The sequence below is a fragment of the Nematolebias whitei genome, chromosome 7 (assembly GCF_014905685.2).
Source record: "Nematolebias whitei isolate Nwh7 chromosome 7, NemWhi1, whole genome shotgun sequence".
Lineage (NCBI taxonomy): Eukaryota > Metazoa > Chordata > Actinopteri > Cyprinodontiformes > Rivulidae > Nematolebias > Nematolebias whitei.
The window spans coordinates 16,730,522-16,744,103 of NC_056504.1; the positions used below are offsets into that span (position 1 = coordinate 16,730,522).

A 13,582-nucleotide genomic window follows, 5' to 3' on the forward strand; every position below is an offset into this window, starting at 1 on the left:
ACACGTCTTTGTTTTTCCATATTTTATTTCCTCTTTTCATTACTTTTTCAGATCTGGAAAATAAACTACATTCAAAACTTTTCAAGCGTGCGCAGGAAGCTCGTGCACTGCATCTCGTTTTCACGTGAACATATTGACTCCCGGTTGATCTGTGAACTCTGGGCCTTGTCGAATCAGTTCACCTGTGTGATCATCACTCGCTCTGCTTTTGAATGAGGGATCTCTTGTTGTGAAAGCCAAACCAAATCAATACATAATTATTTAGTATCACTGAGCCGTGCTGCAATTTGCTTTGATCCAGACGGCTAGGGGGCTCCCTGAGATGCTCCCCCCCACCACCACCCACAGCCCACCTGGAGGAGTCTGTAACACAATATGAAAGCCCCTACTTTCACACCGCGCACAAACTGTAAACATCCCCGCCTGGTACCAATTTATCTCCTGACCAATTCATGTCACCAGGGGCTGACAAGAATGCATCTTTGGGGAGCGCATGGCTCGGTACAATCAGTCTAAATAGCAGGAACATCCCCGAAAAACAAACTTTACAACATCTTCCATATGGCGAGAGGCGTGGAACCACAGCTAACCACAATCAGAGCAGAGACAGCGCAGCCTGTGTGGAGGCTGTGTCTGCTAAGAAAGCACGACAGGCAGCCATATGGACACAGGCGCTACACAAGACGCACAACTTTCAGATACAAGAGCCTGGGGGACTGGCCTATATTGCTACCACCTGTGCTTCTGGCGGCTCATGAGCACAGTGCTGCTGCTGCTCCTCCACCGTGAGCCATGCGCTCCGAGACAGCGGGACAGATAAGGAGATTCATTGCACAACAAAATGTTGTGTTCCCACATGAGAATAAGTCCAGCCACAAAAATCTCATTGATATGCATATATTCAATGAGGAATAATGTCCAATTGCGCTGCACTTCTTCACACCGTCACTTCTGGGACAAAATCCATTTGGTGTAATTTAAAAATTGATCCAAAAGCAAATTTGTAACAAAATAAAATTCTCACAGTGCGCCAGTTGTGCTGGATAGAAGAAGCTGATAATCAGATTAAAATCTGATTTGTATCAATGCTGGCGAAGCTGCACATCAAGAGGGGGACTTTAAAGGTCACTACAAGTTTCCTTGTGTTATAATTGCTTGCTTAAGAGTTCAAATTGTTCATAACATGTGATAATTGCATTGCAATTAGAAGGCAGTCGAGCATTCATGAATGCTGTTAGCAGATTTTTTTCCCCTCTCTTTCAAAAATCAAATTTTTTAATTCAATTATGAATTATGCATTCACATTAAGACCTCTGTTTTGATACAGCTAATAAATAGATGGCAGAGGACCAATTATAATGAGTTTGTAACAAGGAAATGAGTGAACTGGTGATGGTGATGCTGGTTTTTAATTTAAAGAGACCTTTTTTTTTTTTAAATTCGTTGCAAGAAGGCTTGTTGGTTAATTCTGTTTTAATAAGATATTGAAATGTGGAGAGCGCTGGGAATCAGCGAGCACAAAACGCTGAGTGGCTGGTGGCAGAAGAGTGCTTTTAAACGGCAGATGGTTAAATAGTTGTAAATGACAACATTTACACCAAATGAGCTACATTAAGGCAATAAAAGAAGAGTATTGTATTTATTTTTTATGCATTTGAAGACATAAAAACAGAGACAAAAACTAATTAGTAATTCTGACAGCTCTGTTAGGATGTTTTATCTTTCCCACTTCCTGTTCCACAGTTTCTGTGACCTCTACTCTTTTTTTCTTTCATTCTCTTCATTCATTAGCTCCTCAAAGTACTCCTTCCATCTTCCCCTCACTGTCCTCACTTGTTAGACCATTACCATTTCTATCTTTAACAAGCCTAACCTGCTGCACATCCTTTCCAGCCTGATCATATTAAAAATAGCAATGATAACTTACATTTTATATATATGAATGTTTCTGTTCAGTGCCCAGAGATGACTTCTGTTGTGACTTGGAGCTATACAAATAAACTGAATTGAATTATTGTCAGGTGGTGAGAAAAATGATGGCGATGAGAAAAAACAAGAGCTCTTCTTTTAGTGAAACGGGATCATTTAGAGCAGGTCAGGCTGAGAGTAATCCCTCCATGTGTTGCACTGCAGACACATGGGAGCAACAGCACAGAGATGGATCTGACAGCTGCTGGCCAGTTGTTTTCAAGCTCACTTACTTTGATGGGATGCTTTTGGCCATAAACAAGTCAGGAACTGTGGTCTCTCCTACTGATGGACTCGGCCCATCAGAAGAAAATGTGAAGATTGATGCCCGTCGTGCTCGGTCAGTCTAACTCACCGTTTGTGCATTAAGTTTATTCTCCTCATCCTCTCTCCCCCTCCATCCATCCCCCAAATACTCTAGATGTTTCCTGGATCCTTTCCTCCTACTGGTACCACTGCATGCTTTACCCTAAATGATTTAATTAGCTTTTTTTTCTTGTGCAAGACAAATGAAAAGCAAGGGAGAGATGGGAGAGCTGTGCCAAATCTGATTATTTATCTCCTTAACAGATTGCTGCGTTACAGTCCCTGAGCTGTTGTTACTGATGGTTGTTGGGAAGTAAAGTGGGCCAAGTGCTTTGTGGCAATGCACCCCGCCCCCCCCCCCACACACACACACACACACACACTCTATCTCTTTCTACAAAGCTGATGCAGCTCTGTATTGGGAATTTGTGTCAGATACAGATCAGGCCTATTTGATTTAAATAAGCAAATCACTGAATAAAGATGACCTTGCTCACGGGGGTATATCTCCATCCTTTCAGCAGCTGGGAAACAGCAGATAGAGTGACTCAGGCTCTTGTCGTTTTGGGGGTGTTATTTAGACAAACAGACAAACAATCCCAGCTTGCCTTGCCGGAGCGATCTTAGCAACAACTAAAAGCAGGAACACGTGCATCATTTTCGGTGTGTCAAGGCGGCAGTGATTGAATTTCTCCCCTTCCTTAAGACGGAAGTGCAAAGCCAGTGAGTGATTCCTGTGGATGCACTTAAGGTTTTAGTTGCAGGCGTCGTTGTGCCTGGGCAGATTTTATATGACACATGAAACTAACTACACGGTACTTAGGGCCCGCTGTAAACCAATCTGAAGCCAGTCGGGAAAATAGGCCCATCTGCAGAGAGGCTTGTTTCAGTTGCATGACAAAAGGACTCGCAAAACCGCATCAATTAAAAGTTCATTAAGTTCAGCGCTGGGAGGATGAGTGGATGCTCTCTATTTACGCCTGGGCCGGCCCAGCCCATTATCTTCAACCTGATTATTCAAATCCCTGGATTATAACACAGACGTTTCTCGCAGAGCCTTGCTTAGAATAATCTTACTTAATAATATTTCATTTTTCTTTCCATGGAGTCCGATTAGAATTGAGTCTGCATCATCAAAAGAAAAGGAAAAATGCTTCTGATAGTTGCGCGATTTAAAATTAACACAAGAAAGATTATTGGTTGTGTGAATCTAAATTAGCACCGTTCAGCATTCGATAGGGAATGTTTTCTGCTCACTCTGTATGAGCAATCTTTTCTTAGTAATTGCACGTTTTAAAAAAATGCGTGTGGGTAATCCACCTCCTTGAAAAGATGGGGTGAATGAGAATCACCTGCCTGGTTTTCTGACAGATCGAAGATACTACAAGAACATACAGACTAAGGCTGCCTTCTTCACTTAAGCCCGTGTTAAACTGCTGCTGACATCTTCTTTAATCTCTGACAGTCAGCGCGAGGCAGAGAGGCTGCCAACTCTTGCGTTATGTCTTCTCCGATGTTTCATGGAGCCTTCAGCTGCTCTTTGCTGCCATCAATGCTCACCTTGTTTTCCTGTTTGCGACAGTGTGTGATGGAGTCAGCAAGTCGATACCCTTCGCAGTGATTTGTCAGAAACCAGACATTCAAGTGGTGAATAAATTCCAGTTTTTATTTCTCCTTCACTGACTGTGCCGTAACCTAAAATCTCAAGTGAGTCTACACGGGTGGGTCTTAAAACCAAATCCGGTTGAAGATACTGCTATATATCTGCTTTCTCCTTCAGAGAATTAAAGCACATCCTCTTGGTGCCACTTATGGCACTTTCCCACAGTCTCAACTCTCTCATCGGTTCTGCACCACACCAAACCTGTTAAGGGCCTGCCCAATGTAAGTACCCACTCCCACTCAGCCCAGTTTATGGGACCACCTTGTCTGTGGTTCCAAGCAAACTGCTCAGACCACAGCGGAGCTACGTCAATGGATGACCCGCCTAGCAAAACTGAAAACTACACCTGAACCTCCACTTCCTCATCATATTGACGGACAGCACCACAAAAGATAAGCAAATTTACTGAGAGATATTTCATTTAATTTTTCATTTATTTATTTCTATAGCGCTTTACACAACCACGGTGATGGTGCTCAAAGTGCTAAAAAAAACAGTAATTAAAATAACAACAAGTTAAAAGCAAGGAAAAAACACAATAAAATAACAAAAAGAGAACCAGAAATGTCAACACATTTAAGTACTAAAAGCCTGTTGGAATAAAAAAAAGTCTTAAGCTTCGATTTAAAAGGACCAAGTTCAGTAATCTGATGTAGCTCAAGTGGGGGTTTATTCCAGAGTCGAGGTGCGGCCGCAGAAAAGGCACGGTCACCCCAGCGATTATATTTTGTCCTTGGAACAGAGAGCAGGAGCTGGCTGACCTCAGACACCTGAAGCAGGCGGGGAAACTTAACAACTCTGTTATATAAGGAGGAGCGAGGCCATTCAGAGCTTTAAAAACAAATAATAAAAGTTTAAAATCTATTCTAATATGGACAGGAAGCCAATGTAGTGAGCGTAAAACAGGTGTGATGTGGTCCCGTCTAGGAGTGTTGGTTAAAAGGCAAGCTGCTGCATTTTGAACAAGTTGGAGGCGGCTCAGTGATGACTGAGGTACACAGACACACAGAGCATAACATTAATCAAGCCTAGAACTGATAAGAGCATAAACAGCCTTCTCCAAGTCACAACGGTTTAAAAAGGGTTTGACTTTTTTTAAAAGGCATAAATAAAAAAATCCAGACTGGACAACAGAGGTTATATGTTTGTCAAAGTGTAAAGCCTTATTATATTGGAGACGATGGTGCAGCATGGCTACACCCGGACTTATACACAGTGCTGGAATAAGCTAAATAAATTGAAGTCTGACTATAGGGCGATTAAGGACCACAATGGCACAGTGGCTCCAACACAATGACCAATTACATGATCTCTTTAACCCTCTGTATCCCTCCACTCCCCCACTAGCAGCCCCTTGCCACCCCCAGACGCCTGCTGATTTATTTTGCTAAACATGATTTCATCGGCATCGCTTTCATACCGACACACAGGTTTGATGTTTGATCACTAAAACACAAGTCAGATGTTGTGCAGTGAGCTCATGGTGCCTGGAGGCTTCGCACTTGCAGTTCAGAGATCAACTTTTGTGCAGGAAAACAAGCAAACGTGTAAGATGCCAAATTAATTCCTTCCTTTAAGAAACACACACACACACACACGCACGCACTGCTCAGAAAGCAAATGCCTTTCGTAGATGATTCATCTATGTTTTGAAATTGTGATACAACCTGTGTATGTTTTTCTTTTACAGTATAATAGATTTCTGTTCTTGTTTTGTTTCATGTTATTCTAAAACTGAAGATTTCATTCTTCAAGTCAACAAACTCCAGGTATGTAAGGAAATGTTTTTCATTTTGGGAAAACAAAGGTAACTGGATGCAAATGGTACAGGGCATGCAGCTTGAATCAGATACTCAATCAAACTGTTTATTGTTAAAATAAAGTACTTTCTTTTACTTGTGTACATTTCTCTAAACGAGGAGTTACTATGAACTTCCTTTGAAGTGATACATACCACCCACCACTTTTTATTCCGTAGTGCTGATCTAAGATTATAACACGATCAGAAGAAATGGAGTTGCTGCCGTTTTGATCAAACTTTGTAAATGACGTATGTGCAGTCTCATGCATTTATCTGAGATCTCCCAAAATCAAATAGAGCTTAAAGTGTTTTTAATGACTCTCAGTTTTTATCACAGCTAACTTCAGCTCAAGATCTGAACAATTTACTAACTTTTAGCCAATTTTGTCATGACTAAGGTCAATTAGATGTGGTGGCCATCTTTAAACTAGATGACTCCAAAAGTTAATCACAGATGTGCAAACTATGTTTACAGTCTAAGAATTTCATTACAGTTTGTCCAGTGGTTCATGAGATATTTTGCTAACAGACAGACTGTTCACTCTAAAAGTTAATGCCAAAGTTTTAATCAAAGCTGCTGTGCAATGTGTTGCAGACGGAGTATGTGTTAATGTCAATGTCAATTTGTTTATATAGCACATAAAAACAACAACAGCTTTACAATTAAGACGGATAAAAAGAGTTAAAATGCATCTAGTACCGCTCAAAAACAAAAGAAAGTTAACAGTAAATACACAGCAACAATAAAATCAGCTCTAAATTTGTTCTCAGACTCTGCGTGGATCAAATGTCAGGAAAACAGATGAGTCTTCAGCAAAGATTTAAAAGTCTCAACAGTCTGAGCGGTCTTTAAATGAAACTGTTCCACACTCTTGGAGCAGCAACCGCAAAAGCTCGATCACCTCTGGACTTCAGTTTGGATCTGGGGATATTTAAGAGGAACTGGTTGGTAGACCAGAGTGCTCTTACTGGAACGTAGAAGATCACATAAATAAGAAATAAGTGTTGTGGATGATGCACAGCTACTACTACACTAGCTTAATATCTGTAAAATTGACTTAACTGAGTTATAGCTGTATTTGGGATTATTTGGGAGTGCAGTTATGCCTTTCTGAGAGTTTGATTAAAACCATTTTTGGGGCTTAATATATTTTTCTAAGACCAGAGACAAATACACACAAAGGCAAAAGCATTAAAGCTCTTTAGACTTTGACAGTGGTTCATAATAATATTACATTATTACAACAGCTCCAATAGATTATAAAGACTAATAAAAACATTTAAATCATTCAACTGCAATTTTATTTTAAAAAGGACAAATTAAAAATGACTAAACTTACCATTCTCTTTTGTGACTCATGTACTGGCCGTTGATGGAAGCATGCTGGTTGATGATAGGGTTCTTTGGGGGTGCCGGGGAGGACAGGTCCAGGCCCCGGTGGCTGTTGTTGCTGCTGTTGTTGTGCTCCTCCTTCACGTGAGCGTTCGTCACCTCCTTCCACAGTTGTTGCAGCTCTGCTGGAATCATGCCTGGGACAAACAAATTGGATAATTAAATCAATTAACAGCTAATCCAACTCTCTTCTTCATCACCTAATTAAATCAAAGCGTTTGTAAACAAAGCTGAGTATTAATTAGAAAATACTCCACTACAGGGTAATACACAGAGATCGGAACCACCCCTTCCCCCAACTCCCCCTCTGATGTCTACTCTCCCTCTCATTTTGCCTGTGATCTGAAGCATGTTTGTACACACAAATCCCTGGCATTCACGGAAATTTCATGCCCACGGTAAATAATTAACATCCAGACAAGGCATGAAATCTGAATAATCACCGTCCCTTTCTCTCAACAACAGCGATGTGCACAACACACACAACAAAAGTTTACAATAGCAACATAGAAAACATCCCACCCCTGTCTCCTTGAGAAACAGGACCCCGGGGTAATATTCTCAAAAGCGCATTAATGTGCAAAATACTTAAGGCTCTGCGCCGCCTCCAATTGACACAGATGACTTAAACCTCATTTAACGAGTCAAGCACATTGCAGCTCTCATAGGCCTTTGAAAAAAATCCCTTGAAGACACAAGACGTTTTTCTATGTGTGGGTAACGTCCACAGAATGTGTTTTTATGTCTGCACGTAACAGTCAACACCAGAGTGAGCATGCTGAGAGATGATGCTGTATTTATGCACCCCTCTTTACATGTCTTAAGAGAATTTAGAAGCACCAAAGATGTGTCCATCTATGATGCGTCTGTTTTGGAGTCTGACAAGTTTGGTTTTACATAGATACAAATGAGGATGAAGATTAAAAAAAAGATTAAACCTCAAAAGGTCAAGAATTTTTGGTAGCTTGTACGTTCAGTCAAAACCACGTACATGTAGAAACCCTTATTTCAATAGCACTGACCCATCTATTAGTAAAATATACCGTTGATCTTTATTGAAGAGTCAAATTTGCAGAATAAGCTACTGTACATGTTTAAAGGATAGAGAAGTATTTTGGTAGGTACTGGCCCTCTTTGGGGCTCTGGGGCTCAGGCATGAACTATGACTGGAACATCAACTAAGTTTTGGGTAGATTGGGGGTTTTGGACTTTGTGTGTTTGTACTAGAATCTAATGTGTTTTAAGGTTTTTGGGTGGTCATGGTTTGTGTTTGATGGCTTTTGCGAATGTTATGGCAATGTGATTGGCTGACAGTCAATGAGGTCACTCACTCTGGGTTTTGGGTTGCCTGAGATTTTCCAATTTTGCGGGACTGCCATGGTTCCTCTCATAGCTCATTTTGGTGTGAGCATTTTGTTTTTTTCTGTGTGTCTCTGCTGTGGAGCTTGTGGTTTCATCTCAAATTCCCGGAGAGGCAGCAGATTCACATCCAGGCTTCTGTACACTTCAATAGCACTGGTCAGGTTTACTAAAAATAGCTTCCTATGCAATATCTGACGTCAGGAAGTACCTGGATGTAAGGCAAACAGGACTTTGAGTACAACACAATACAGTACTGTAGTCATGGTTTGTACCAATAATAAAAATTTAAAAACAGCAAAAAATGTATCTAAGAAGCTTTGTCAATAAGGGACTTGCAATAGTGACAGCCGATATGCTGAAAAGCCTCATATGGGAGAAATTTGGTTCTTGCCATTCCCAAAGATTCAGGCAGAGAAATGTGATCGTTGAATTTGACTCTGTGGCCAAGTTGGCTTCAACCGGACAAATATTAACAGAAATCTGTTAGAAACATTTGTTTTCCTGCTTTTTCAGGAGCACTGAACATCTTTATCAATCCGCCTACGCTAATTTGTCTTTAGGCACTTAACTCAATGTTTGTAACTGAACGCAAACAAATAATTTGAAGCTAAGTAGTAGGATAATATTTTTAAAAATATAAAAGATCCCAAAATACCATCACCATCCTGGCATTCTCTACACAGAGCAGTTTAAAAGCAGTTTCTATCTAAAACTAGCAAAACAATCGAGAAAACTTAAAATTAGCTTTCTGTTTATGAGCCAAAAATTGATTGTGGTAATAAGAGAAGTTAGACCTTAACAATTTTTAAAGAACATTTTTACTTTTGAAAAATATAGTAAAAGAACTGATCGCTAACAGCTAATGGCTAACACTGGCTAATAAAATAAAATAAAAGAAGCGGCTGGCAAAAATCATTCTTCATTCCGCCGCTGAAAACCTGTGCAATACATAGCGAATCAATGGCATGCATCCTACATGAAATCTTCTGTCATCTGTGCTCTTTTTGAACCAAAAGAGCACACATCAGCACAAAACACTGGGGACGCACACTTTTTATCAATTCGCCCTGGTTGCCGGACACTGCTAGTCCCCTGCATTGAAGCCAGCACTTGAGCTGTGCATTGTTGTATCCATCAATACAATCCAAGCTGATTTTGACCCCAGGAACATCATCTTCATTTAAGTTCACATGGACAAAAGCACTGGAGGTAGCCATCATGTATGCGGTCTGCTGAGTTGTTTGCCAGACATCTGGGACTTTGGGGATTCCCCACAATTCTTGTGATGTCATCCCTGATCAACGCTATTGTGTTTTGGAACAGGGTATTCACTTCAGGATAGGGGGTGTTTTCTTCTTCTTTTTTTGTTTTAACTTGTGTTTCCTGCTTGGAACACTAGGAGGGCATGCATTATCAAATGAGTAGCAACCTGGGTCTTCTGCTGCTGATTCAGCGAGGTTTGGGATCTGATTCATGGCCCACGCACAGTGAATGTTTGACTGTGGCTCGCCTTTCAGTTTGCAGTGTTGTCTGCCTCTTGGTGGCATGGCAGTTGGGGGTCTTTGGACTTTGGTATTTCTTCTGGTTGTTTTTTTGTATTTCCCAAGGAGGTCATGCATCAAAGTGTAGGTGTAATTCTCCAAGCTTAGATTGTTCTGTGGTTATGTTGGGATTTTGTGAAGTGACTGAATTGGCACTTTTTGAGGTTTACTCAAGGATTTACTTGTTATAATTATTATCTTTATCTTTACTTTTAATATTTTAATGATTTCTGGAATCATTGTCACTGTTGTATACCTATTTTTAGCTTTTGTTTCATTATTGTTGTTACTGACAATAACAAAAAGTATTTTCCTTAACATTAATACATGTTTTTATCTTTACTTTTTAATGTACTACTTTTTATCTTTCTTCCATATTTTCTTTGCTCGTGTTTATGGTATTATTTTGTATTCACAGCACACTTAATTATTGTCACCGTATACATTGAAAACTGAACGTTGAAATAAGCAGCTGGATATGTGGTGAGTTTAACCACAGAGCAACTGAGACCATTTGTTTAGCACTACAATTAATTATATCCATTCTCAAAATGAGCATTGGCAAATGAAATGTGATTTGCAATGCTTATCTTGGTGGGTTTATGTTTTGTGGATTCAACCCTCTCTCTCCCATAACCAACACTATAGATACCAGAAGTGCCCCTTTCATGCACCAGATTGTTATACACTGTGCAAAATGCTTAGTCCTAATTTATTCCTGTTGTGGAAAATAACTGTGGGGTGAAGATCTCAATATGATCAGCAAAAAATATTTTTAATTTGATAAGCTACTAAAGATTTTAATTATGCTGGTAATAGAGAACATTGGCCTAATGAGGCAGAGGACTCTAGAGAGACACAGAGGCTAAGAACTGTGAAATGAGTCTGATAGGATTGCTGTAAATTCACACTAGATCGTTTGCATATCAAAGAGCAGGAAATGATTGCAGGACAAATCAATAACCTTTCCACGTTCCAAGGAGTGTCTTTCTTCATTCGGATGTCTCAACCCACTCGCTCTGTACTGTCTGTCTGGATTCGCTCTCATTCTCTTCAGTGCCTTGATGTGCTCTAATCGAAGTGCACGTCCATGACAGGCTAAACATGCTTAATATTGCGGGTCTGTGTTACGGCATGCTAATCCAATCCTTGTTGATTTCTAGATGCATGAGAAATGAAGCTTTTATTGTTCTGGTGGTGTTGAAGATTTTTATGTTCAGATGGTTTAGAAGGGGAAGGTCAGTGTAGATACGAGTGTCCAGCACTCAGACAACGGGAACAATCGTTTTCCCTCCACTTGGTGCTCAGTGACAGTGGGTGATGTATTTTTAGCCAGTTTGCTTGACAGTGCAGCCCACACTGGCTCAATTACCCAGCAGTCCAGGTGACCCCAACCCCACTGTTTGCTCAGATGAAACCAAGGTGGATTGACTGGTGTGATGAGGGAGGTAACGGAGTGAGACCAACATGTCTCTCTCTCTATCCTCTCTAGTTTTATTGCCTTTTGTTTGCACCTCTCCTCTCAGTGCACCAATCCAACCCCTAACCTCTTCAAACGCAGCTATAGCTATGGCTCATGATTCCTCATAAATGACAATAAAATATCATTACACAAATGTCTCACAGGGTATTATATTTGTGCCAGAACAAAATGCATTGAGTTTCTTTCCATCTGATCACTGCGGGACACATAATGACATTGATCTGTAAATTCTTTTTCTTACGTGGTCAGTTTGTCCATCCTTTAAATGCCAGATTGGTTTATCTTTCCTGTTTCCATTTTTCAACACAACTATTCTTCTCATTACGGCTGGGAAATACGGACAAGCACTTTAAAAAATGTATGTTGTTGGGACATTTGATTGATCACCGTCCCCAGAACTCAATTTTAACTCTGCAGGTAGCTCTGGCACTGAGACAGGCCGAGCTCTTCAACCTTTTCCTGTCCTTGTCCCTGTGTACCCAGGTGACCATGTTCAAGCAAGCAGAAAGTTGATTTAAGGTTCATAATGACATCAGTTGCAGGCTATCATCCCCCCAAATAAAAAATGGCCCCCAGTGCTCTGGGCTCTTTAAACCACACTGTTACTTTTCACACACTGTGTCAGTGCCATGGGGGGGACAGTGACATCGCTATTAGTTTATTGTTCCATCAGACTGGGACCTTTAGTGCACCCCTGTTTATGTTGCCGTAATCACTGGCCTGCTGATACGCACCCCTTAGGTCTGAAATATGTCCTGTCGAAATGCTGCAGGAACTATTACCAGCAGCCCACTGCTGGACGTATCAATCACTGACAGGTCAGCTGCCTTACCCACCGCTGCTCCTGATGTGCTGCTGCTTTGTGAGCACTTCATGGCTCGCCACATTCTTTGCTTTCATATTACTGACAAATTTGTCTTGTCACTGTCCCACTGGCCTCTCTCGGACAACTTAAATGATGTTGTACAGCTAGAGGAACTCGCTCTCTTGCAAGTAACCTCTGAGGTTAAAGTCAGGAAGTGCTCAAACGCTGGGCACTTCTGTGGCACTTGCAAACATCTGAACCACGTAAACAGACAAAAACATGTTTTTTATGAGCAGTGTGGTGGTTATTTGGATAAATTCACATTTAAAGGAGCTTAATTCTCCGCAAACACTGTTATATTTTAGAACAGATATCGATGGCCGCTTCCAAGTCTCTGAACATTAATGTCAAAATATATTTACAAGAAAGACAAATTATACGCTAGATAGTGTGAACAATTGTTTTTTACTCACAACCGCTATCGACAAGTTTCTAATTAATTAGTGCTATCAGTGTTTTGGAAAAGCTAATTTAAATGCATTCCTTCAGTCCGTCACTTTGGCAGAACAAATACTGCAATTTGTCTTGGTCAAAAAAGTAACAAAGCAAAAGACGGGCATAAAACCGTTGTAAACAGCATCACAGTACCAAAAAGCATGCTTAATTCGATAACTGCAGTGTTACAAAGACCTGTTATTTGAAAACCTTCTGTTGCTTTCATTTTCTCAGCGCATAAAAAAAATTGGACACAGCTGATTGCATGCATTAACAGTGGCCTTTTCCAATAATTATACTGATATCTTCATGTTTAAATGAAAGAAATAAAAATCATCAGCTAAAAAGTCATGGCAATTTACTGCCCCCCAAGTTTGAATCCATAATCACTGAGACGCAAGCAGAGCAGATCAACCCATCACTTCCGATGCAGCGCTAACAGCTAGCTGAATATTACAGATTAGATCTGAGCACCATAGGCCCGGCTTGGTGGTGCATGAAAGAGTTTAGTGATGTGGAAAACAGAAAGGTCATCAATAACTTCAAACAGTCAAGCAGAAAATGTGTAGAATAAGAGGACAAACCGGGGGCCTGGAGCACTAACCTAAGTGTTGTAACAGCTGTCGGGGACACACGGTTAACTGTCAGCGGGATGTAAGAGCAAACCATCCAGGTTTTACAACAAACTGAATAAAAAACTGTGTTTGTAGGAAAACACTTCCTTTTATATATATATATATATATATATATATATATATATATATA

The 13,582-nt window shown here is 40.5% G+C and overlaps 1 protein-coding gene across 1 annotated transcript in view; it reads right to left on the bottom strand.

The window, feature by feature from the left end:
* Positions 1-13,582, bottom strand: part of foxp1b (forkhead box P1b) — a gene marked incomplete in the record, with an annotated part of 454,424 nt that overhangs the window by 138,301 nt on the left and 302,541 nt on the right. Inside the window, 1 exon segment of the mRNA XM_037678670.1 lies at positions 7,079-7,268. Within this exon segment, the coding sequence (XP_037534598.1) occupies positions 7,079-7,268 (190 nt within the window).